Below are 26525 nucleotides of genomic sequence, written 5' to 3'. Positions count from 1 at the left end.
CCCAAGACTGCTACAGTGGCAGTCCATGCAGAGAAGGGGGCTGTGCTCAGGTAAGTCTGTGCCTTATCTGGGTGCAGTGAGTTTTGTTCACACTCACAGGCTGGGCATCAGCGTGACACTGAAGCACACAGATGACTTTTAGGACATGCCTCCAAGAGTTTGGCTTAGCCTGCTTGTACTCCCATCTCCAACTCTGCACAAAGCAAATAAAAAGTCCATTGGCACTTTCTGGTGGCTGTCAGGAACGTTTGCACAAGTCTGCTGTTCCCTAGAGCAGCTTCAAACCAGCTGGCTGGAGTTGCACAACCACACAGGAGCATTTGCATTTAATCTCTTTGCCCCTGAGGTTTCTATCCAGTCAGAGTCAGCCTCAAGTGGTGCTGCCATACCTTGAACCACCTTTTTTCTAACTGGGATGGAAAGAGCAGAGCAGGAATTGGAGCTGGGGATCTGCCTCCCTAGCTACTGTAGATGGGACTGGAGCTAGTTTGCCTTTCTGATCCTCATCCTAGCAAGTAAAGATGAGATAATCAAGGCAGGGGGAGGAGTTGTGTTACAAATAATTCTGTGTACCAGTAGTTTCTCTCGCCTCTGGAGGTTTTAGAGGAAAAGAACATGTTTTCATTAGGAAAATTCTGGTGGTTTAGTAGACCAGTGAGACCGTCACAAATGGGAGAGATAATCAAGCCTCTTGACAGGGATGTTAAACTAGTTTAGTCGTTTTGTGCTTATTTTTAATCTCTCCAGTGGAACAGAACCGTGCAGTGCAATGTCACATGCTGTGTCACAAAGACGTCACATTGCTGTGTGAAACAGTGTCATTTTTAGAAGCAAATAAATACTTGGGGAACTTTTCCAGCCTGCAGGTTTATTTTATGGAGTTTCAAACCATAAACATCCGATACCCATAAAACATGAGGTAAGCAGAGACACTTGGGGTTCGAGTTGATTTTTTACCCCAGGAAAAGAAAACAGACAAGGCTGTTTCTGGAAATAGACAGAGCCCAAGCCCAGCTGGGGATGTCTCTTCCACAGGTGTTGGCAATGGGCGAAGTGAAGGAGCAGAGGGCCCAAAATGTGCCTATGCCTGGCCCAGGAGGTGCCCAGAGCCGTGCCCATCTCTGTGGTGGGCACAGCTGCCGGGGCCCAGCTGGGCTTCCACCTGTGAGAAACGCCAATCGCTTGTTTTTTAAATTGTAAAAGTTTAATAGTAATAAAATGGTTGTAAAAATAGTAATATAATTAGAGTAATAAAAATTTGGACAATTGTGATTAGGACAATACGAGACAATAAAAGCAAAGAGTTATGGACGGTCTGGGTACATCTTTCTGGGCAAAATAAGCCCGAAAAAGGACACAGGTTAACAGAGGATTAACCCTTTAAAACAATTATCTGTTGCATGTTCATACATCTCATACATGATGCATAAATTCCATTCAAACACAGGATTCTGTCTGGTCAGTGTCAAGTTCTTCCTCTGAACCCTAACGGCGCCTTCAGGGCTGAGCGAGGCGGGAAGAAGTTCGTCTCTTCTGATAAGAGATTAAAAAAAAAAATTAATACAGCATAACTTTCTACCATTAACTCATATGCTATTCCTTTTAATATTTGCAAAAAACCAATTACAAAACACGTCTTTTTCGCACACCGCAGGGCTCACCCCGCACCTCGGCCCTCTGGGGCACTCCAGGAGCCGCCCGCCCCTCACGGCGGCTCCTCAGGGCGGCTCGGTGCAAGCACGGCTCTCTGCAAGCAGAGCCGCGCCGCTGGCCCCGATGGCGTCTCTGCACTAATTGTGCGACTGCTACAATCTCATTAATTCGGCCCGTGCAGCGCCGACAGCCGCGGGCCAGCCCCGCCGCCCGGACCCTTTAAGGCGGCCGGGGCGGTCCCTGCGCAGCGCTGACGCTCTGCCGCTGTGGGCGGCGCCGCTCCCTCCCCGGTCGTCCGCATCCCTCCCGTTCCAGATCCTTCTGGAAGGGCAGCGCCGCCCGAGCCCTGCCGGAAAGAGCCGAGGCGGGGCCGGGGCCGGGCGGGCTCCCCGCCGGCGGCGCCTGCGCACGGCGGGCCCGCTGCCGGTTGGTGCCGGCGCTCCGCAGTGGGGGAGCGGCGGGCGCGGAGCCCCAGTGCCGGTCCCAGCGCCAGAGCCAGCGCCAGGCGCAGCCATGTCCGTGGTGGGCATCGACCTCGGCTTCCTCAACTGCTACATCGGCGTGGCGCGGAGCGGCGGCATCGAGACCATCGCCAACGAGTACAGCGACCGCTGCACCCCGTGAGTAGCGGCGCGCCGGGCCCCGCCCGCCGGGGCTGCCCGCGCGTCCCCCCGCGGGATCCCCGGCGCGGCGGTGCCGGCCGAGCCGGGCGGCGGCACGGAGCCCCTTGCCGGGAAGGCGTGTGCCGGGGAGCAGCGGGGTGTGCGGGGTGCGTGCCGGCTGCCGGCGGTGCCGGCGTGCCCTTGAAATCCCGCGCTGCGCCGCCGGAGGAGCCCGGGGCGGTGCGCTCCTCGCTGGGCTCCGCTCTCGGGCGGCCGGAGGTGCTGCCCCGGGAGTGAGTGCGTTCGCCCGGCTCCCGAACGGCTGCCAGGGCTGGGAGCGTTCCCATTAACAATTGCACGAGTGGTGGCGAGACTGAGGAGGAGGAGGAGGTTGATTCAGCAGCGGGGAAGCGGCGCGATGAGTTCCCTTTCTTTCAACCTGTTCGTGCTTGCACCGCATCTGCTGGCCCTGGAATACCGAGGTCTGGCGGGGGGGGGGGGCACTGGGCAACGTCCGTGATGATGGGAGACGCAAGAGTAGGTGGAGATATTGCTCCTCTGTTTCTATGGGATACGTCTAGGATTTTTAGAGCTCCATCTGTGCATAATTTTGAAGGAGGATTCAGGGATTCGTGTAACACTCATAAAAATCGGGGGTTGGATGGTGCTTCTCTTTTTACGGAGGGACTTGGAGCCAAAAGAGAAAGCTGTTTCTGCCGTGCCAGACTGTAGTAAGCTCAGCGCTGCTGCCCTCGTCTCGGGGAGATGTAGGTTTGCTTTCTAAAAAGTTGATTTTTAAAAGTACAAAGAAGTTGATGGTCGAAGAGCATGCCGTCTGTTTTAATGGGAGTACTCTTGAAAATTCTTTTTACTGTCTAGAAAAACATGCTTCTCATATTAGCTCTCAGGAAGTAATTATCCTTGTGCACTAGATATGCAGTGAGAACTGAAATTCTCTGGCCTTTCAAATGCAAAGTGCCCCATGAAATTGTGCCCAGCGAATCCTCAGGCAGCTGCAGTTTCCTTCTCCCTTGTGATGAAGAGCACTTCCAATTTTTAGCTCTTTTTGGAGTGTGTTCTGTGCAGGTAGGCTTCCCTGCATTTGATATTTTTCACACCGATGTCTGATTAACTGTACTTCCAAGATACTTGTGAAGTGATTATGAAAACGGTTCAAGTTAACAATTACAGTATCTGGAGTGCACATACACTTAAAGACAGTACCTGTCACTCTTTAAGTGACATTTTCATTGACCTTTTCTGTCTCAAGATGTGGTAATACAGGAGACCTTGAGGAACACTTCTCTAGTCTTACTGTCTTGAGAGAAATCAAACAAAGGTAAATAGAAATGTAACAGGTTGTTATTGTTATGTAAGTTTCTCATAGTAGCTAAATCTTTACTTCGAGTGGGATTTGAGTGATACAGACAGATCTAATTCTTCAATCATCAGAATCTTCCTTATTGCACATAGCAGCAACACAGTAAATGAACTTATTTGAATGTGGACTTATTTAAATGAACTTATTCCTATGGAGGTGCTCACATCATGCAGGTGCTTGAGTTAGCTATTAGTTAATTACATTCTGTAATCCAGTGTCAGTACAACCACGTCTCATCCTGGAAGCTTTAGCACAAGCATTTTACAAAGAAGGGGAAAGATCCTGCCAATAAGCCATGCATTTCAGTAGAACTTGGATATTTCCTGGCTTTTGGCCCTGTATCTCTTTGAAAACTGACACTTGATTTCTCCAGAGCTGGAACTTCAGCAGGGCTGTTGAACACATTTCCAGTGCTTCTGGCACGTTAAACTCATGGCAAATGGTGCTTTCAGGTGCTCTGCCCCACCACTGTGGTTTTGTGGGAAAACAGGGCCGTTGCTGATAGCTCATAACTTACTTCACACCTGGTGTGATTAATGTGATCACATGCTGTAATTAAGATGATGTAATAAGGAATCTTGGAAACGACTGAACTTTTTGAAGCCAAGGAGGGCACGTTTATTTTTTTGGCATCTCTGCTTCCCAGCTGCAGGAGGAAAAAGCCTTCCATCCCTCTGTGCTGGAAGTAATTGAAATAACCCATGGCAGGAGCTGTGCTGGCTCTGAGCTGCTTCTGCATGGGGTAAGTGCAGGTTGTGCTGGCTGTGAGCAGAGGCAGATTCCTGCACTGGAAAGGTGTGATGCAATAGCATTCGTTTGTAAATCATTTGCTTGCCATGGAAATTGCTCGTTTATCTGACTTTCCCTAATTACAACAAGGAGGAATTGGGGAACTGTAGCGTGGTGGTGACGTCAAAAATTGTGAAAGTTGTTTGTGCAAGCTGAACTGCCTCTTTGAAAATGTAGGGGAATGCCTCGTGTTTGCAGCAGTTCCGTCTGGAGAAGGTTTTGGATGTCAGGGAGAAGAGGTTGCTAGAAAATCCTGCCAAATTGCGGTGCCCTCAGCGATGGAGGGGAAGCAGGAAGCAGTGTGCTGGAGTGACCTTTATGCATGCATTAAACAGTTACATCTGAGCTGCGTGAAATCCGAGTTTCTCTGTTACTCCTGAATGGTCGTTGCCTTTTGGGGCGGAGTTGTATTTCAGGTGATGCGGTGTTAGTAACTTCCAGAATAGAAAAGAACACTTCCAAAGGCAGTGCTGAGAGGCCAGATGGTGGCTGGGGCTTGAGGCAGCCTGTGCTGATCCGGGGGGGTGTTCTTGGTAGCCAGGAAGCTGCAGGGAGCTGTGGATTACAGTAGTGCCTGGGAGGGAGCTGTCCCCAGGTCTCTCCTTTCATGGCTGTTCGCAGTAGGGACCTGCTAGTGCTCAGCTGTGGAAGCATTTCACAGCTCGTTCAGCTCCCTCGATTTGTGGGGTTTTTAATGATTGTCTTAGGGTTGTTGCTGAGGTCTCTTAGAGTGTGAATGTGGCCCTGTGAGACTCAAGGGTTGTTCCGTCGAGAGAGCCTGGCTGGTAAAGTTCAGGGGTTTGGATGAAATCTCACAGGCTTCTTAGGTTTTAACCTGTGACCCAGAAGTAACTATCAGTGCCTTTCCTTCGTGATAAGATCTGTGGAACATTTCAGCTTTCACAGAATTCCTTAAATGCAATTAAAATGGCAGCAGTGGCTGTTGCTTGCTGTTTCTAAGCTAATTTACAAAGAACAAAATAACCAGAATTCCACTTCACCTTCTGGTACTTCATGCAGTAATGCTGTTATTTAACACATCCGTGTCCTGCTGCTTGAATTTTTGTGGGTGTTCTAAAGTACCACAGAAATATTTTATGATGTTTTCTTTTAAGGCTGAATTTTTCTTTTTTTTTTTCCTTTTTTCTTTTTCTTAGAGCATGTATATCTTTAGGATCCAAGACCCGAGCCATCGGGAATGCGGCAAAGAGCCAGGTAAATGAATCAAAAACTTTTTTGACTGGTGAACAAGTTCATCTTGGAGAAGATTGTCCTGTAGTGGTTTATTTTGATAGCTTTAAGTATTGTGTTCACTTTATTTATTTATTTGTTTTGGTTCTTTCTTTGGTTAAAAGGCTGTGCTGCAAATGACTAGGTTAAAACACTGATGAGAGAATAGGTGTGGGGAGGCTTTACATCCAGATGGGATCTGAATTAGAGGAGAACTTTAAAGGAAGGGAAATGTGTTAATTTGTTGAAAGTTCATTTAAGGTTAATGTAGGTAATAACTTCATTAGTTCCTGCAGGCAGCCACTGCAACAATATAGGATCTTAAATATTTCATGCTGTATCAGAAAGCTCCTCTAAAATAAAAAGTACAGTCAAAATTGATGGCAGCAAGTTAATGGATATTACAGAGAGAAGTACATGTCAATTTTTTCTAATAGATTAAAAAGTAGGTGATTCTTTCACTCTTCTCACACTTTGCTTTTCGGTGAATGTGTGGGGCTTGACACAGGTCAGTGTGTGCATTAAGCCCAACATGAAAAAATCCTTTCTGCACAGTCCTCTGTATCAGAATGTCATGGGTAATGAAAATATCTTTGCCACAGATCATCACAAATGTAAAAAATGCAGTCCATGGCTTCAAAAAACTTCATGGAAGAGCATTTGAAGATCCTTACATCCAAGCTGAGAGGGCCAAACTTCCCTATGAACTTCAGAAGATGCCAAATGGCTCTGTAGGAGTAAAGGTGAGTGAGAGCTTTGGGTGGAATCTTTCTGGTGGTAGAGATGAGCACTTTGGGCCCTTGTCACTTAACTTCCCCTGTGGTCACTTGCATTTTCCTTTAGAAAACTGAATACATTCCTGTGTCTCTAAAGAAGTCTGTACTTTCTCCAGGATGTCCATTGAGGCTTCTCATCAATCATATTAGTTTTCCTTAGTCACATTAGCTTTTCACTTGGCCTTACTAGATTTATCTTCAAATCTGTATAATTACAGTGTGAGATTATTAGTTCCCATCAGACATGCAGAGGCCAAGTGTCAGGAAAACAACATAATGCTCTGAATATGAAATTTGAACAAATTATCTTTAATTTGCTTCCAGACTTAATGGCAGGAGTGCTTGGGATTGCTGTAGAGATTTTAGCTTGTTAGGAATTCAGGACACATGAAGGCTGAGGATTCAACTGTATTTCCTGAGCAGGGCAGGATTGTTGGAATTGCCTGGTTTACACCTTCACTGCCTCCTGTGCTTGAGTGACTGTTGCAGGAAGCCAGTGTTCCTTGGGCTTGCTCCAAAACTTTTATTTTTAGCCTGTGTTATAGCACAATGTGATCCTACTTATATTATGCTCTTTTTTTTTTGCTGCCTTTTTTTTTTTTAATTCAAAATACACAAGCAGCAGAAATACTGTATCACTGTGAATAGTCCCTTGAGATAACTGAGGTGTTAAGCGTCCCATAAAAGAAAAAAACAAACAAACTAAACTGTTGAAGATGTGTTGTAGGGAGCACAGATCAATAGACAGGGAGTTACTTGTGTCTGGAGCCTGGTGTTCAGTGGGTCTCAATGCTCAACGTTATGAATAATAATTTATCTTTGTTATGAAGTTACACATCTTGAGAGCAAGGTTGAGATGATTGATCACAGATTCCCAATTCTCTGTTCCAGGTGAGGTACCTGGATGAAGAGAGACTGTTTGCAGTGGAACAGATCACAGGAATGCTGCTGGCCAAGCTGAAGGAGACTTCAGAAAGTGCTTTGAAGAAACCAGTGGCTGACTGTGTGATTTCAGTGAGTTGTGTATATTTATTGCAATCCACAGGCAGCTTTATGCAGGCTAGGACCATTTATACCGTGGTAAGAGGTTCAAGTGGCAGATAGAAATCATAGCCCTAGAAATGACACCCTTTGTGGCAGTTTTTCCAAATGAGAATACTTCTTGAAGCGTGTGTGAGGAGATGAAAAGGTTGTTAAATCCAGACTGTATTTTCAGAAAGAACACAGTGCTGAAGTTGATGCAGTCTGTCTGTCTGTCTCCAAGGGCTACAGACAGTATTTCTGATTACTGTAGTTCTTGTTACAAATGGGAGCTGTCCTAGGTGTAAGCATTTCCTCCTTGCTTCCAAAGAACCTTCCTGAATTCTTAAGTTTCTTTCTTGTTGCATGGTTGAACACTGTTGTAGTGCAGTTGAGAGTTGCCTGAATTTAGGGATCTGAGGGTCATGCTGATAATGTGACACTCCCAAACCACTTGGCTTTGTTTGAAAAAGTTGTTTTATTTTGTTGGATCCACAGTCCTGTGTCTGCTTTTCACATGGTCTTTGTTTACTGGCCCTGGTGGGAAGTTTGGGCACGAAGGATTGCAGTGATTCCTTCTCTGTCAGGCAGAGCCATGGGAACTGGAAAGCTCTGTACTTGAGCTGTTAAAAACCTGCTTTGATCTTTTTCCTTGCTTCCTTAAGCTGGGAGAATACCTCCCACACACCCAGGCATCCTTGGCAATGCCCCACAGTGGTAGCCAACAAAACACACGACACAATGGAGCTCTACCCAAGAGTCTGCTGAGGAGGTGCCAGCTGATTGCAGCCAGATCCTAAATGGGCTCTGATGGTGCTGTGGCTATTTTTGGTGGCACTGAACCTTGGAGCACACTGTAAGCTGGCACTGTGGTGGTAGTGATAGCTGAAAATGGGATGCAGGTTCAAGCTGGATTCCAGCATTGCTGCAGTGCTTCTGCCCAGTCACTTACTGTGGGGCTGTGTGGGAATATTTTTTGGGTTGGCTTTGTCCTGCACAAGTGTTTCCAGGACCTGGTGATGATTTTAAGAGGAAAGACTCATTCAAACCATCTAGGAAAACATTTTCAGGATTTTTTTGCTGGCATGTTAGAATCTGCTTAATTTAAAACAGCCCTGGATGCAACTTCATTTTTGGCATATTTTGAATTTTTAATTAAAATATGAACTGAAATGAATTAGCTAGCTGTTTTATTCAGGCAGCCTTAATAATTTGAGGTTAGCTTATAACAGTTTCTTGTGGTAATGACATTTATAGGATAGCTTGATGGGCAAGTCTGACTACTCTAAATTAAAAAATCCATATCCTATAATATCCAATGTCATTATTTTTGGAAACAGGTCCCCAGTTTCTTCACTGATGCTGAAAGAAGGTCTGTAATGGCAGCTGCACAGATTGCAGGATTAAATTGTCTGAAGCTGATGAATGAAACTACAGCAGGTAAAGGGCCAGGACTTTTTTTTGTCCTTTGAGGCTGCTGAATGTGAGGGGGATGACACCTTGCTGTTACACAATTGGGAGCTTGGCAGAGAGCTGTCCAGGCTAGTACTGCCCATTCCAGTTTGGGAACTGGAAACACAGCAGTGGGGTGGTGTGCAGCACTTGGGAAGCACCAGGAGAGCTGGGGTTTCCTAACCTGAGCACATCACACTTGGGAATATCTTTGGAAATAAACCTGGCATCTGTGCTTTAGGTTGTGGCAGTCCTGTTTGCTGTAGCAATGGCACACCTGTTTCTATAAAGTAATTTACTCCTCTCTTCTGGTTCTGGAGAATTCTAAGGTAGAGCATAGAAATACACTTCATGGGGACTAAAGTTGGAGCTGCTTAAATCAGTAATTTGCATTTTTCTTGGTTCTCTTTGCTTTTAGAAAGTCTGAGAAAGCTTTCCAAATGAGTGCTGGTTATGAAAGCTTAGATATGTGTAAATGAATCTTCCCAAACACTTCCTTTATCTTTTGGGCATGCTTGAATTTTTCAAAGCTAAGGCATTTCAGGGGAGAGGTGTAGGCATGAGTTGTAATCTGTGCAGTTTCACAAATTGCAGTGTTAATTTGGCTACAAGCAGAATTGAAATACAGGGGGAAGTCCTTATTAGTGCTAAACCTTCACTTGACATCTCTTACTCTCTTGTCAATTAAAAAAAATGTGTTTTCAACATGATTTTGATAACTCTTTTTAATAAGAGTTAGGATGGCCTTTAGAAAGGGTGAGTGTGGGCAGTGTCTGTCTCTTGGTGGTGCTTTTAATGCATGGTCTGCAGCTGTGTGTGCCTTCCCCTTACCTTCCATGGGTTGGTGTTTTCCAGTTGCATTAGCCTATGGAATATACAAGCAAGATCTGCCAGCCTTGGAAGAGAAGCCAAGAAATGTGGTCTTTGTAGATATGGGGCATTCTGCATATCAGGTTTCCATCTGTGCTTTTAACAAGGGAAAACTGAAGGTAATCTTTTAAGTCATACATAAAAAGCCTGAAGTATTTAAAACTCAAAATGCTACCCTGTGGAAAGATTAGTTTTTTAAAAAATAGATGTCTATAGAAAATATTTTTTAAATGTGGAATACAGAACCCTTCTGTTGAATTTTGGCTATTTCATCAAGTCAGTTTCTGTAAAATGCAGAAGTGTAGCATCCTAAAGTGTGTTCTGGAAAATGCTTGATAATTAAGGACACTGCACAGTTTTTGTGTGATGTCCCTGACATATTTGCATATTCAGGGAGTTTAAGTGTTGCAGTTGTGCAACTGACTCACTTATGGGAGACTGTTGAACTGTCTTGAGTCGCTCTGAGATGTTGGGGGGTTTTTTTTGTGCCATCCATGACAGTTCAAAGTCTAAATCCAGTGGGATGTGAAGCAAAGCTGAACAGTCTTTGGAGACTTTTTTGTCTGTGACCTACTAAAGGCTGAGTGCTTTTGTGAGCCTGTCTGTGGTGGCCAGATGCCACCTGAAGCTGTGTGGAAGGCGATGATGGCACCTCTTGGTGCGCTGAGTAAATGACACAGCACAAACCTTGTCTGATAACGTCTGATCTTGTTCTTTGACTTCTGCCAGGTCTTGGCCACTACCTTTGACCCTTTCGTAGGTGGCAGGAATTTTGATGAGGCTTTGGTAGATTACTTCTCTGAAGAATTTAGGACAAAATACAAGCTGAATGTAAAAGAGAATCCCCGAGCCCTGCTGCGATTGTATCAGGAATGCGAGAAGCTCAAGAAGCTGATGAGCGCCAACGCGTCCGACCTTCCCCTCAACATCGAGTGCTTCATGAACGACCTGGATGTCTCCAGTAAGATGAACAGGTACTGGGTGTTGTTCCCACTGAGGGGCAGGGGGTTGTGGTCTCTGAGCAGCCTGGTAACACCAAGCACTCTCCCTGCCCTGCAGAGCTCAGTTCGAGCAGCTGTGTGCTGCCCTTCTGGCCAGAGTGGAGCCTCCTCTAAGAGCAGCCATGGATCAAGCCAGTAAGTAGAAGTTGCTTGAGGTGCTGCTAGTAATCCAGTCATTCCTGATCTCTTAATGATTATCTTTTCAATGTATTTTTGTATTTATTAGAATTGCAAAGCTAGATACTGAAAAGTTAAATGTAAGTTCCATTCATATGCTTGCCATGAATGCATGATCCCATTCCCGCCTCATTTAGTGCACATGCTACTCTGCAACCTTGGTTATTGACCTTTATTCACCCTGTGTCATGGAAAAGGTTGGCACTCTGAATTTATTTAAAAATAAACCCCAAATAACCAAACCAAAATGATGATGGTAAAATATCTTATTCTTTACTGCAACCTTCTGGCCAGCCTGTTCCATGTGGTACTTACATGTCCTCACTGACCTGGTAATTTGGCAGTATATTCTTAAATTGAATTACCTAAAGCATGTGCCAATAACAAAGTAGTTTGTTGGTTTTTGGGTTGTTTTTTTTTTTTTTTTTGCCTAATGTACTATAAAGGAGAGAAGTAGACTTTAACAGGAAAAGTTTTACCCCCAGTTCCAGCACCTTCAACTAAAAGGGAAGAATTCTGCTGATCTTGTGACTTGGCTCAATAGCAAATACAGGATTTAAAAACCTGAGTAACTGCTGAGCAGAGCTGTTCAAGGACTGACAGTTGTTCGAGATGCCTTCATACACATATCCTGATTCCAGAATCAAAAAGTTAACCTTCAAGCACAATGTGCTATTTTTTACATATATTGGCTTAAAAGGTTTTCTTTTCTCTTTTGGCAAGCAAAGTTCAGCCAAATATAAAATGAGATCTCTTTGGGTTTCATTTTGTTTGGGAGAGGTGAGATAGTGTCCAGTAGTGCAGAAGACCCAATTTCACCTTTCTGAATTCATGCAGAGCAGAAACGGGATGCACATGGACAACAAACTTTAAAGAACAGCTGTTCTCATTGATGCTTGGCTTCTGCATTTCCCAGGTTTATGCAACTAGAAAACTTTGTAGCCTGCAGGAGGGACAAAGCGTTTTAAAGATCTTTTCAGCCATGAAATACATGCATTGCTTGTCAGAGTCTAGATAATAAGAGAACTTTTATCTTTTTTTCTTTTGTCCAAAGATAGCTTTCTGATACCTTGATGATAACTTAAGGGCATGCACTCTCTTTTCTAGAACTTCAGCGTGAAGATATCTACAGTATAGAAATAGTAGGTGGGGCTACTAGAATTCCAGCAGTGAAGGAACAGATCTCTAACTTTTTCTGTAAAGAGATAAGCACCACGCTAAATGCTGATGAAGCTGTTGCAAGAGGCTGTGCCTTGCAGGTATAGTTCCTGAAATAAAACTTTAGTGTTGCTTCTTTAACAAAATGTACTAATGAAATACAGCTAACCACAAGCAAAAGGTACTGCAGCTGAGACAAGATGCAGAGTCTTACTTGTTCTTGCACTAATTGGTGACAGTGACCATATCAGAAATTACTCTGTTACATTCTGTGTCATATTAGGAGGACGGGCTAGTTAAAAAGATCTGTTAAATTTGAGAACCCAAATTCTGCTGTTCTACTTCTGTGTTGTGCTTTGCTGGGTATCTTTACTGAAAATCACTGAGGAAATAACATTTATTACTTCAGTTAAGTCTTTTAGTTAATTAACTCTAGGAAGTTTCTGTTAAAAAAAAAGTCTGTGATAAGCAGGACCTCCATATGACCTATATGATAAGTAGTAATTCTTGTACTTGCTATTTATTTGACTATATGGATATAATGAATTTTTGGTCTCTTTTTTTTTTTTTTCCCTAGTGTGCAATTCTTTCTCCAGCTTTTAAAGTGCGTGAGTTTTCCATCACAGACGTTGTTCCTTACTCTATAACATTGAGATGGAAATCATCTTATGAAGAAGGAACAGGGTAAGTTGTACAGTGCCTACAAAACAGTGTGTGTTTGGATATAAAGAAAAATGTTGAAATTCTAATTTTCATTTTTTAGCATTTTACCTTTTCGGTTCCAGCTACTGCTTAACAATTGGAAATAACAATTAATTTAAATGTTGGGGTGAAGTTGCCTAATTTTTAATGTGTGACATAAAGTGCAGAGTCCAGCTTTGAGACCTAGAGGCTTTCGACCTCCAACTCTTGTTAAAAACGGACTTAAACCACTCAGTTGCTTCATCAGAAGGGCTGCTGATTGTTAACATACCTTGACTTTGATTATCTATGAAGTTATGCTCAGAGGTTTAATGTTGTCTAATGTTTATTGCTGTAGGGAGTGTGAAGTCTTCAGTAAGAACCACGCTGCTCCATTCTCAAAAGTAATTACTTTCCACAAGAAAGAGCCTTTTGACTTGGAAGCTTATTATACCCATCCACATGAAGTGCCTTATCCTGATTCCAGAATAGGTAAGGACATGGGAATAAGACCTCCATCCCTAACTCCTATTGATACAGGAAAAAGTGGTTCTCCTTTCTTGTTAGATATGTTACTTCCATATTTTCTAGCTTACAGAAAAGCTTAGGTTCTTTAGAAAGGCTCAGCACAGGCTTCTTGATTTAGGTGTAGTGAGCAAACCACATTGACATCTCTGTTTGACATGCCTAAAAAAAATTCTGCATTCATCCTTCTGTCTATCTTTACAGTTTCTGAATGCTTCAAAAGAAGTAGGCACCAAGAGTTTAGTGCTCTATTGTCTGGTTCTTTTAGTCTCTATAAAATTGATTAGGATCTTATGTGCCTGCCAGCCTGTACTTCTCAAAGAAATTGGATCAAAGGAGCTGTTGCCTGTCTGGACAGATAACTTGTCTATGCTATCTGTCATGTCTCTTTCTGTTAATCTGAGTGTATAAAATACAAGTGTTTCCTCAGTTTAAGCATCTGTAATAGAATCTAAAGAATTAGATGGCATAAATAAGTTTCTTGTTAGCTAATGCTACATTTTTTGCAGTTATTAGTACACTCCTCAGGGTCTTTAATGCATTGTTTTATTCACTGATTCATGAATCAGGTACAAATTTGCTGCTATCTGTTAGGCTGTCTATGCAAGAAGTCTGTGGTCCTGAGGAAGAAACATTCTCCTTTGCATATGCATATCATCTACACTTAAATTTTCAGCAAGTTGCAAAATAAAGTATCAACCTCACTGCTTTCAGAAACCTTGCTTAAGCACTATTTGTTTTCCAAAAAGTGTAGTGCAGCCATGTTATCAAATTTAAGCAGAATATTTTATCTCTGTCAATGTTTTATTTTTCAGTGTGAAGTTTGAGTTACGTGGACAAAAGAAACCATTTGAGATGAAATCAGAGTAGTTTCTCTAGTGTGGTGGTTACAGAAGGCAACAGAGAAGTAGAACACCTAGTAAAGTACTGTCTTTTTTTTATGAATACAGATAAAGCAAAACCATCTTATTAATTATCAGTGAACTGATAATAATAGGGGAACCAGCTTTTAGTTTATCTACCTGCAGCTTACATTGTAGGATTGTCAGCTAAATAGAAAGTTCCCAAACAGTCAAGTTGCTGTTTAAATTAACACCCTTAAAGGAATGCGTTTGGGGTTGTTTTCCCCTCTTCCTGTGCATTTTGGGACAACAATTAAAGCACCTTTGTCGTTCCCAAGGGCGTTTCACTATTCAGAACGTGGGTCCCCAGCACGACGGCGACAACTCCAAGGTGAAGGTGAAAGTGCGAGTCAACATCCACGGGCTCTTCAGCGTGGCCAGCGCGTCCATCATCGAGAAGCAGAGCGTCGAGGGGGAGCACAACGACACCCCCATGGACACCGAGTCAGCAAGTAAGAACCAAGGCAGAGATGAGGAGCTGGTATGTAAAGCTTGTAAACATCTTCACTGTCATTGTGGCAACAATGAGAGCCGATAATTGCAGGGTAAATGGCTGTGCTTGGCTTCTGATGGTTACTGCTTCTCCACCCTTAAATTACTTCTTTGGTTATGTAACGTGTTTCTTCATGTTTATTGCTTGAGTGTGGCAATAAGAACAAAGAATGGGAAAACGGATTCTAAAAAAATAATAAAAGTAGTTTTTTCATTGTTTTTATCATCTACTAGTCTTAGCATTATCTAGTGTTTCTAGTAAAAGGCAGTGCATTTAATGAGATCTGTTGACAAATTAAAGGTATTTTTTTCCTCACAAAGTATGTTTTCAATGACTAAAAAATAGATAGAATTTCTCTATACATGGAGAACTGCTCTGCCTCCTGAAAGTAGCCCTTTTGCAGTGCAGAGCTGAGGACTGGGTGCCAGGGAACACTTTGGAGCTGGAAACAGCAACACCAGCACTGGGCCTGACAGCGTTTCTCCTAGGGTTTGGCCTTAGCTTCTCCCACCTTAGTTGGATATTCTACGGGAATTAGAGCAAATGGTTACACAACTAGCATTACATAATTGGTATAAGCAACTTCTTAAACACTATGCTGCTTTCCAGGAATGTGGGCATATTTGAAATGCTGAGCATGGTGCATATCCTTATGGGCAAGTGCTCCATACATGATGTTGGTAATCAAAGGAGCAAAGGTTGGAAGTGCTGGAGCTGGCATTTAGTGTAAGAGGCATGTGGAGCTAACTGGGAGTGTGCTGAATTCAGTGTGAGAGTAGCTGCTTCCATGCTCAGGCTTTCCCTTTGTAGCACTTCATTCATCTAACACATCTTCTGTTTCACGATGGTGCTTGTCAGCAATTACCTTTCAGTATTGAGGATGATCCCCTCGACTCTGAGGAGGAGGTTTGTCTTGTCTGTGTGTCCTGTTATCCCCTCTAGCTGTTTCCTGTAGGTAAAGCAGTTCCTTCCAATTCTTGGCTTTTCTGTGTGAACAGTAAGAACAGCAAGTGAGGATTTAGGTATTTCTGTTTTCCTACTCTCAGGTGACAAACCTTTAAATTTGGTTGAAGCAGTCTTCTTGTTCTCCGCTTTAAACTGCAACATAAGCACCTGTGCTAGAGTTTGAAATGCTTAAACAATTGTTTTTATTATTTTGCAGAACTAGTAGTAAATTATTCTACATTCATATGTAGTTTGTGAATCCAGAAATACTAATTCCTTATAATGGAGGCAGTCTTGGACCTTTCAGACCTTAGCTACAGCTTATTGGTTATTGATGCTCTGGATCTCTTGAGTATTAGAACCATCCTGAAAACATCAGGCTTGCCCATTACTGTGTCATTAAAAGTGTTTTTCTGTTATGACATGGAGCTGTATCACTTAAACCAAGTGATCTGCACTAGTAATTTACCAATCAGATTGCTAAATTTAGAATAAGGCATAAGTGATAAACTTACTGAAAAATTTAAGTGAGGCTCTCTTTATTTTGGGTGGCAAGGAGGGAAGTACACAGTTGCTTATGTACTCCAAGAGGCTACCACTACAGAAGCTAATTTCTATTGATTTCACTGCCTTGTGAGATAGGTGTAGGTAATAATTGTAGTGATTAAAAGTTTGCAACCCAAAGCAGAAGTAATTTAAAGTTTAGGTCAGAAATTATAGGAGGTCAGAGTTCTGGCTGTTCCATAGAGAATCCATTGTTGTTTTCTGTGTTGGTGGTGTGTTGCTAGAATGTTCTTTGATTTCATTTTATATGTATTTGTTTCTAATTTAAAGTGAGTGTTCACGAGGCTTAGTGTAATTATGGAATGGGGACAGGCAGCAACATCAAGCAGCAGAGTAGAATTTTCATTTAATTTGGAAGTTATAAATACAAATACTTCAAAATAGTACATCAAAATGCCTGTTTAAACATGGTAAACCATAAATTTTTAAGATTGATTGTGAAGTTCATATGTTGTCTGGGATTTACTGTAGTTGATATCAGTCCTCAGTCTTACAGCAAACCTTTGCATTCAGTTATGTAACTCTCTGCAGGATAAAATGCAGGTTGATCAAGAAGAAGGTGTGCAGAAAAGTCAAGCTGAACAACAGAACCAGGCAGATGAGGAAACTGAAAATGCTGGAAATGAAACAAAGGTTTGTATTCAGTATTGGTAGGACATTTTTAGCCCAGTATTCTCACACTTAACTGATAACATGGGATTGTGTTTAGAGGACAGCTGTATTGAAAGGGATAAGTAAGGAATCCTACCATAGCACTTTAATTTTCAACATTGCATGATTAAGATTGGGAAATACGTTTCTGCTGTTTAACCTGGTATTATAATGAACATGGAACTTAGTGAGATTAGGAAACATTGTGAAGAACAATATGCATTGCTTTAAGCTTTTGAACAAATTTACTTAACAGTTCTTTAAAGAAATTAATTTCACCTGTTTGGTTCCAAACTAGGTAATAGATTTTGAATACAGAGAAATAATTAGGTGCTTAATTTACATAAAAAGAATTTGTTGCTGTCTTAACTAGCTTCATTTGTCTTTCTTTTTTGATCATAAATGTAGTAATGCTTAAGATTCCTGGAAGTTTCTTAGTAGTGTCACTCTTTTCATAGGCTGCTTCTGGAGACAAGCAAGATCATCCCTCCCAGCCAAAGCCTAAAACAAAAGTTAAGAGTATTGACCTCCCTATACAGGCAAGCCTCTGTAGGCAGCTGGGACAAGATCTGATCAATTCCTATATAGAAAATGAGGTAAGCAGCATAAAGAAGTGACTGCTCAAATTAATGTCACTGTAAATAACTATCTAAAAAGTATTTGCAATCATTGACTTAACTAATTTAGAATTCTTTAGGAAGTTGCCCATAATTATAGCAGGCTTTGGTTGTGGTTTTGGTTTTTGGTGAAATGACTCAATTTCTCTGGACTAAACTTAGCCCATTCTGATTGTGTTTGTAGTGATGACTTACACAGAGGTGAACATTTTTTTAATCAGTAATTGTGAATTATCAGGCCTTTGCCAGCTTCTGAGGTACAGTTTGAAGAGTAGTCCCTAAGCTTAACACTTAAAAATGCTTTCAGTTTTCAGTGTGCCTTTCTCCACCCTAGGGGAAGATGATGATGCAAGACAAGCTTGAGAAGGAACGAAATGATGCTAAGAATGCTGTTGAAGAATATGTGTATGAATTCAGAGACAAGCTGTGTGGAGCCTTTGAGAAATTCATCACTGAAGAAGTAAGACCTGTTTATACATTTCAGCTGATGGGAAAAGTTCCTTTGTGTTGATAAATTTTGGGTGTGTGTTCTCTGGAGGCTGCAGGGGTCTCTTGGACTAGTTTTGGAATAGGAGATGGCTTGACTTCCCAGCACTGAAGCTCAGGTTAATCCTTACACATGACATTTGACTTGCAGAGTTCTTTACTGCCTGAGATGCTCCTCAGTGGCAAGGAAGGGTCAGGGATGCAGGCAGAAAGTGAAAACCCTATGGTCAGCATAGGAAAGTAGGACAGATCACCACGAGGCTCTGAATGGCATGAGTGGGTAGGAATAAAAAGGAAATGAACAGATAATATGGAACACTCTTCAGAGGTGCATGGACTGCCTTAAATGGCCTCAGGACTGATTTTATAACTCTGGTAAACTTCACCTGCAAATCACATGAGTAGGGTTGTCCTGCCTCTCTCATCACTGTAAAATCTTGGCTTTGAAGTCTGTTAATTACTGTTTTCCTTCACTCTCACTTGGAATATTTTAAGCTGACGAAGCAGTCCTTTTTTGAGTAGGGTGGGTTTGTGCCAGGGAGACAAGTCTCATTTGATGTGTTCCTTTCTGACTTGGAGTGTCCATAATTTGCTTTGTAGGACTCAAACAAACTGACCTTGATGTTGGAGGACACAGAAAACTGGCTTTATGAAGATGGAGAGGACCAGCCAAAACAAGTATACATGGATAAGCTTCAGGAATTAAAGGTAAGGTTTTAAGTTGGTTTCTAGAAAACTTACTCGTATTTAGAACTAGAAGTACAGTTTAATGTGAGTTGTATTCCTAACTTCTTAAAAATTAAAGCAGCATCCCTTAAAGCCACACTGGTTTCTGTTCCAAATGCTCTTTTTGCAAAAAACAGTGAAATACCAACCCTAGAAAGCACAGTCACTATTCCTGTGTTTAAACTTCTGCTTTTTTGTTGTTGTTGGGCTAAAGCAATATGCAAAGACTTGGCTCTCTGAAGGGGTGAGAAGAGGAGTTAAAGGCAGCCTTCCTTCCCATGCTGCGTTGCATTCTTAGAGCAGACTAAAGGAAATGCACATTTTGTAAAGATCTCTGTGCTTATTATTCCAGAAATTTGGGCAGCCTATCCAGGAAAGATGCATGGAACATGAAGAGAGACCAAAAGTTCTAAATGAACTGGGGAAGAAGATTCAGCTCCTTATGAAAGCAGTAGAAGCATACAAAAACAAGGTGAAGTCAAATGCTTTAGCTGTTCAATGACTGTAGGTGTTTGGAGTTTGGCTGTAGAGTCTTTTGTGTTTAAACAAATCCTGTAAAGTTGCCTCTTACCCTGTTTTAGAAGGGCTGTTGTACTTCTGCTCCTGAGAGCTTTAAACTTGTTCAGCATTGCTAGCAGAAAGAGCTGCTGCATGAGAACATAAATCAGAGATTTGTGTGTTTTTATGGTGGCTGGTACCACCTGAAATGGATCTCTGAACTTAACAGCTGTTATTGGTGTTTCTGTAACTTTGAAGATTAACTTAATTGGGTGAGCAGCATATTCTAATTGGTGATACAAATATACCTCTCTCTCTCCTTAGGATGAAAAATACGACCACCTAGATCCTGCTGAGATGGAGAAAGTTGAAAAATACATTAATGAGGCTATGAATTGGTTGAACAGCAAAATGAATGCTCAGAACAAACTCAGTCTAACTCAGGATCCAGTTGTCAAAGTGGCAGAAATACTAGCAAAATCTAAGGTAAAAAAAAAATAATTGTACTTGTTGCATTCTAATCAGTTTTTCCTGAACCAGATTTTAGCCTAGATCTGAGCTAGAATTATACACCTGCGGAGATTTTAAAGCTATTAAAAGATCTATACAGAGGGGGCAGCAGTTACAGCACTCTTCAGTGCTGGCTCTTGATTTACAGTAGTACCTCTGCACAAGCCTTTTTAAAATACCCTGAGTTACAGCACCACATTTCTACAGAATGGGTTGTCATACAGGTTTGTAACAAATCAGAATCTCCTTAGGTGGTAAAAGGGGTTTTTTTAAGTTTCTAGACTTTGCAGAATAGAGAAGTCTGGTCCTTCACAGTGCCATTCCAGGCCATTAGGTGTTGTGGTGTTGTGAGGGTCCCCAGGATGAGGGGAGAGATGAGAATTGACTCCAAGTTCTTAGAAGGCTGCTTTTTTATATTATGGTATTATATTAAAAGAAAATTGTATACTAAAACTATACTAAAGAAAGAGAAAGGAGACATCAGAAGGCTAGACAAGAATGATAATAAAAACCTGTGACTGATTCTGAGCCCTACACAGCTGGCTGTGATTGGCTATTAATTAAAAAGATTTCACATACTGGGTAAATAATTCTCAAATCAAATTCCAGAGGAGCAAAACATGGAGAAGCTGAAGCTTCCCAGGAGAAGAAATCCTGGCAAAGGGATTTTTCCAAAAATATCACGGTGACAATTAGGGACCATACAAATCAGAGGCATTGTAGTTGAGTGCAGTTGCTGTGCCACCAAATGACCTTGCTGTCTCACTTGTGTCACAACTAGGAATTGGATAGCTTCTGTAACCCCATTCTGTCCAAGCCCAAGCCGAAGATAGAACCTCCCAGTGACGGGCAGGCCAAAGCTAACGGGGAGCACAACGGGCCCGTGAACGGACAGAGCGCCGCCGAAACAAAGCCCGAACCAGCCAAGGACAACCCTCAGCAGACCAAACCCCCCGGAGAAATGGAAGTGGACTAAACTTTGCATTTCTTTTACTTCATTAAAATAGTGCAAGTAACCACAGGGTCCATTCTTTTTGTCTGGTACACACCTCAGATGTTCAGTTATTCTTAGCCAAACTTCTGTCATTTGTTGCTGAGTAGTTTTGAAAGTGTTTTATATTAAGTACACCTCTGATGTTCATTTCCACTGATGCTGCTTATGTGGAGCTTTAGCCAAATGTAGATTGTATAAGTCAGTTGAAGCTTTCCCAATATATTTTATATCAAACATACAGAATTGATATATAAATGGCAACAATCTACCTTATTTAAAGCTTTTATTGTGGATAAACCTCAGCTCCTTTATTCAGGAAAGGATACTGTATTGCACTACTGATGCTCAAGTGTAGATCTTAATCGCATCTTTATTTTGGAAAAATATTGGAATCGAAGTGGCATAACCTGTCACTTGAAGCACTGACCTTTTCTAGTTATTGTATTGTTATAATTTAAATATTAAAATATAGGTTAGTTGGCATACCAGTCCATCTTGTTGATGTACCATGAGAATTGTACGGTCTTTTTCATAGGAACTGAATAATCCCAGCCTAAGCGTTTTTTGGGTTCCCATCCCATTATCAATCTGCATTGCAGACTGCTCCAGCACTGTGGCTCTGCTGTGTGCTGGAGTCCCTGGTCTCTGCACATTGCTGTACCTACCCTGCTGAGCTTAGGACAGGGTGATGCTGCTGAGAACAGGATGAGAGGGGAGAGCATTCAAGGCCTGCTGCGTAGCTTTCCCTTGAAAATGTCTTATTGCACAGGGAACTATTGACACTTCTTTTGTTTTGAATTCAATTTACATCTGATTGTATCTCATCCTGGGGTGGAGAAACAACAGAAACAGTGCTGTGCAAACTGAGTATCACCACTCCGATTTTGAGGTGGCTTAAATGCTGTTCGGTGCAAACTTGAAAGAAATGCTGAGAGCTTATTGAAGCCTTGATGCTCAGCACGTAAATTTTTTGGTCAAGGACCAAAACAAAAGAGCTTAAAAACTGGATATTATTACCCCAAAGGTGGAATCTACCTGATGAATTTGCATCGCTTACCACTTAGCTTTGGTCATTTAGCTCTCTAATGAAAGTGTCTACAATGTATTACACAGTAGAATCACTGTTTTCTTTGATGTCTTAAACGTTGTCAAGGTCCTATGTATGTCCCAAATATATTCCAAATGCTTCTGTCAGTCACTGACATGCTGCAGCACTTGCTGAAGCCAGTCACTATTGACTTCAGAATTCTTCTGTTACCAGAGTGGCAGTGGGCTAGTCTAACTATGAAAAGTGGTTTCTTTACCTAGCATAAGAAACTAAAATAAATTGCAGTGTAATGCTTCAGTGACTTGAACTCTGTCCCAGAAACAAATTCAGATGTTAACCAGGCACTCCTGCAGCAGTTCTCCCATCGGAGGTGTTGCTGTTGTAAACAAGTGAAGAGCCACAATCTTGTTTCTGGCTTTGGCAGCCATTTTATCTTCAGCCCTTCATCTGCTACCACTGTTCATGCTACAAAAAGTAACTCATGACCCCTGGGAGAGGTGAATTCAACTCTCTCATACCTTCACAGAAAAAGGAAGCATCATTCATGTCTGTACAGAAATCTGCCAGACTAGTTCAAGTGCTGGAAGTGTATCTTCATGACTGACATCAGGTGACAGAGATGCATCTACTTTGCTCTCTTCCATGCAATCAGTGTGGATTGTCTGACGCTAAGTTTACGTGTTTAATGTCCTTGAACAAAAACTGGGTGACTTTGAGGAGAGCTGTTCTGCAGCTCCTCTGTGACCTCAGTCTCGAGTTCTGCCACGGTAGTCACACCTCTGGTGCTGAGGGGTGACTGTACTGCAGCATCAGCTGTCCTTTCAGTCAGCCTGGGCTGGCTTGGGTCTTGTAGGCTTTAACACCATTTATATCCTAATGGCTTTTACCACAGCAGTGTAATGAGCAGCATTCTCAAGTACTGGCTTCCTAAAATCCAGCTACACAGTCATTTGTCTAGGTAGACTTCTTGGTGCCTGTGGCAGAAGAGCACAAAACTGCAGAAATCTCCAGTGTCAGCTCTCCAGTAGCTAAAGGGTCACGTGCAAGAACTGAGTGTCCTCTGCTCATGGCCATCAGATGCTTAATACCACATCACAGATGTTTGAGGCAGTGCTTAGGATAAAGGCTAGAATAATTCTGCACGCTTAAAAGCAGATATGGTTCAGACAAACAGTTGTAGTTCAGTTTTCTTAGAATAGGAGGTTTTTTCTGCTGTGCATCTGGTCTGTCTCTAGATCCCTGCTGAAGAGGAATGCTGCCCACAGAAGCTGGCTCTGAGGTCCCTGTTGGGAATCCCATTTGGGATGGCAGAGTTGATCTTTCCACAGTGAGGTTCACATTAATATATGACTTGCTCATATGTAATCTGGTTCCTGTTACAAAGAGGAGATTTTACCAGGACAGATTTAAGTGCTTACACACTATGCACAACTTGAGGTTTTGTGTGTCAGACTCCATGAGCAATGTCCCTCTGCCTCCCCTGACAGCACCAGAGTGAGTGTCTTTGCAACACAAAGTTTTGGTAGGGAACCAGCAGCAGTCTGCTGCTCTGCATCTTCTATATTATAACAGCAGGTATTTGTTGATAATGTCTTACTTGAAACTTTCTGCTGAGGGCAAAATACATTTCTAATATTTGAAAATGTTCCCTCAATGTCCCACAAAAAGAAAAAAAGGAAGCAACACTATCTTTGTAAAGGCAGTAGAGTTTGTTTAAAAAACAAAAGTTTTGTAAATCAGTTTCTGAAGTGTCATGTAAAGATCTAGTTACAAACCAGCATAGATACATTGGTTCATTTTACCAATAAGAGCTTCCTTCTTTCCTTTAAAGAGGGCTCGTTCTCTCGCCTGACTGGAGCATTAATGGATTTGCTCTAGAAAGGACTTCAAAATTAGCTTGTTTTAATTTTCTTGACTAAACTCAGTTTCATTAGTTCCTTTCCACTTTTTTTACTATGGTATTTCAGACTCCAAGAAGTTTCTTTGAACTTCAGATGTAACATAAACAGCTTTGTAACACTCAAGTTAGGGTTTTATGCTCTTCTTTCTTGAAGCTGCTGCTTCATGACAAAATACCCCTTGATTTTGAATGAAGGATTTGATTTGGTATGTCTGAATTTGAACTGAGACTCCTCTCCCTTGCTGGCTTCTGGCAGTGTCCTTGCACTGCTTAAATACTGCCTTTGGGGCATGCTTGCAGAGCAGTGAGCAGCTGGTCCTGACTGCTCAGAGGCAGCTGGGAAACACCCAACCTGTATTCCACACTCTGTATTCCCTCCCGAAGCCCCGGGGCAGAGCTAGGGGGAAGGTGCCCTGTCTGGCACAGCAGCACTGGAAGGGCAGTGCAGTGTCTGCAGTGCAGCTCCAGGATTCTGGACACCTTGTGGTGTGAGGGATGGAGGTTTTGCTTCTTCCACCTACAAGTGGAAGCTTTTAAGGTAAAGCATCCAATCTGTGTGTTGATGAGATTTCTTTGTACCTTCAACATTTGAAATTCCTTAGTATTTTGCAACATCTCTGTGTGCTGAACTCCAATCTCTCCTACAGATTGCTAATAACAATTCTCAAATACTCCATATTTAGGTGGGGGTTTTCCTGTAAGGGTTGTGTAAATGTAATTTCAGGAAACAAGCAAGGAGCTGGCAGAAGGGTGTTCTTCCCAATCATTTTTGACACCAGCATGAAAAATGAACAGCCTTAACAAAAGTTGGAATCTACACTTGTCAGAGCTCTGGTTTTCCATGCTTGTCAGTTAATCAATGCCAGCATCCCAGACGTGAAGCCGTGTTGCAAACACGCTGCATTTGCTGGTTCAAAGCACCTGCCCAGCTGCTGTAGGAAAAGAAGCTAAATTCAATTCCCATACATCAGTGCCATCATGAAGCTCATTCCTCAAAATAGGACTTCTCATTGCTGTGTAATCACACTGTAATACTTCCACACTTCTGGAAGCCCTTCTCAAGTGAAGCTCAGATGCCCCAACTTGAGTTGTGGGCTGGTATAAGGTCTGCCTGCTCTAAGGATGCTTATATTAATTGCCACTAGCTGTGAGTTTATTAACTGGGTGGAGGAATATTTTGTTGCCTCTTACACTTCTGCTACTCTTAGATTTTCTCATCTTTCAGGCACCAGGAGACAGAAACTTGATCTCAAAAGAGGTGATAAAAAACATGTTGCTTAACAAAAGGTGTTAATGTCTCATAAATTATAATTTCAGCTCCCAAGATAGCAGTTGGAGTATAAACACAAGCTCTTAAAAGTGTGTGGTGGCTGACTCCTAGCTGAATTCTTCATTTTCTATAGTTGAAATTAGAAGACTTCAAACACTTACTACACATGTAAATAACAGTGAAAACAACTAAATGTGACTGTTAGCACTGCAGAATACTAAACCAGGAATGTGCTTGATGTGACTTACTTGATACAGCTGCTAAACTTTGGTTTCCTTCTTTCTTTCTGGTCAGAAGGAAAAGCATCAAGCAATGAAAACCAGGAATCTTTGCAATGAAATCCATCAAGAATAATTTGAAACAAAAATGCAGTGAAGAGCTATACCCACCAGCCACCTCTACCAAGTGTTGAAATAGTTTAATTAAGTTGATCAAAAAAGGTGGAAGTACCTGAATGTTGCAGTGGTTGGAAAAGTTTCTTTCCATAGTCGATAACCATAACTCCAGGGGATAAGGGGGGAGGAGATGGGAGCATCAGAATTTAAAGCAGTGTTTAAGTATGGAAAATGTTTACCATGTATGTAAATGGGATCCTTAGTAGTGACAGATCATGTGCAAATTGACAAGACTTGGATTTATTTTTGAATGGCAATACAGATTGTCAAGGTTGTGTATAATTATAATAAATATATAAACCGCTACTTGAACCAGAAATGACCACCCAAGACCTCATTTTTGCATCAGTGTTCTTAAAGCAGCTTTGTCTGATGTCGTGGGTTGATACAATTGGAGTTTGCCCAAAAGGCCACAGGTAAGATAAAGGCATTTTTGGTGCCTCACCTGTCCTGCTGTGGTTTCTCTCACCTTCTCTGGCCCAAGCTGCTGCAGCTCAGACATAGCACTGCTTTGCCTCTGGGGAACTGCAGTTTTTTTCACAGCTGCCATCACATCTTTGTGTTTGGATGAACACAAATTCCCACGTTCCCAGTAACTCATCTTTCATGAATGACTTACTGCAACATACAAGTTCCAGGCAGTTTTCCTGTGCCTCGAACTGCTGGGGGAAATTGATGGCTTTGGGCACAGTTGATTCTCTGAGCAGATGCAGAGCAGCAAACTGTGGGATTCCTCCAGGAATTTCCCTACATGCTAGCAAGTGTGAGAGGAATCCCTGTGTCCTCCACCAGGATGCAATGACTGTAGAATTCTGCATAACCAACACAAAAGCACCAAAACAACACGATTCAACATTTTTATATCCGTCTTCCTTGGTACACTTTAAAAGCTCCTCAAAGCCTGCATTTCATCCAGGGTTTGCATTCTTAGATCTCAATAAACAATAAAATATTTCAGCTATATTAATTTCACAGGAAAGGTTTGGAATTTTGGGGTGGGGAAAGATCCTATTGAAAGAACTGTATATATTTACATGTTATACATGCTCATATATAGTGCATATGTAAAAATGTACACTAGAAACCAACTTCCCCTTATCAGTACAGGGGAAAATGCTGTCCTTAACCTACTCTGCTGTCTCAGCATCTCAGACCACTCCATCAGTTCCTTCACACCCCAGGATTTACCAGCTGTGCGAGGATGTTGTATC

General features: G+C 42.2%; 1 protein-coding gene across 1 annotated transcript; it reads left to right on the top strand.

The window, feature by feature from the left end:
* Positions 1 to 1995: 1995 nt before the first annotated feature.
* On the top strand, positions 1996 to 25626 carry HSPA4L (heat shock protein family A (Hsp70) member 4 like). The gene is made up of 19 exons (XM_084205244.1): positions 1996 to 2273; positions 5583 to 5640; positions 6258 to 6398; positions 7323 to 7445; positions 8792 to 8891; positions 9759 to 9892; positions 10503 to 10747; positions 10833 to 10909; positions 12059 to 12210; positions 12687 to 12793; positions 13149 to 13282; positions 14496 to 14698; positions 16751 to 16852; positions 17329 to 17466; positions 17822 to 17947; positions 18574 to 18681; positions 19052 to 19171; positions 19522 to 19683; positions 20489 to 25626. Exons 1-19 carry the CDS (start codon positions 2167 to 2169, stop codon positions 20681 to 20683), a joined length of 2532 nt encoding a protein of 843 aa, XP_084061370.1. The 5' UTR covers positions 1996 to 2166; the 3' UTR covers positions 20684 to 25626.
* Positions 25627 to 26525: the final 899 nt, after the last annotated feature.

Source organism: Fringilla coelebs (assembly GCF_963513975.1).
Source record: "Fringilla coelebs genome assembly, chromosome: 4".
In the NCBI taxonomy this organism is placed as follows: domain Eukaryota; kingdom Metazoa; phylum Chordata; class Aves; order Passeriformes; family Fringillidae; genus Fringilla; species Fringilla coelebs.
Note: the sequence above shows the minus strand (reverse complement) of the source record. Positions and strands in the feature narration are given on the sequence as shown.

Excerpts from the sequence above, each read along its gene's own strand:
- HSPA4L (XM_084205244.1), top strand. The coding sequence starts at position 2,167 with ATGTCCGTGGTGGGCATCGACCTCGGCTTCCTCAACTGCTACATCGGC. Across the intron at positions 5,641-6,257 it reads GGAATGCGGCAAAGAGCCAG|ATCATCACAAATGTAAAAAA; the intron begins GTAAATGAATCA and ends TCTTTGCCACAG. Across the intron at positions 17,948-18,573 it reads AGAAATTCATCACTGAAGAA|GACTCAAACAAACTGACCTT; the intron begins GTAAGACCTGTT and ends TTTGCTTTGTAG.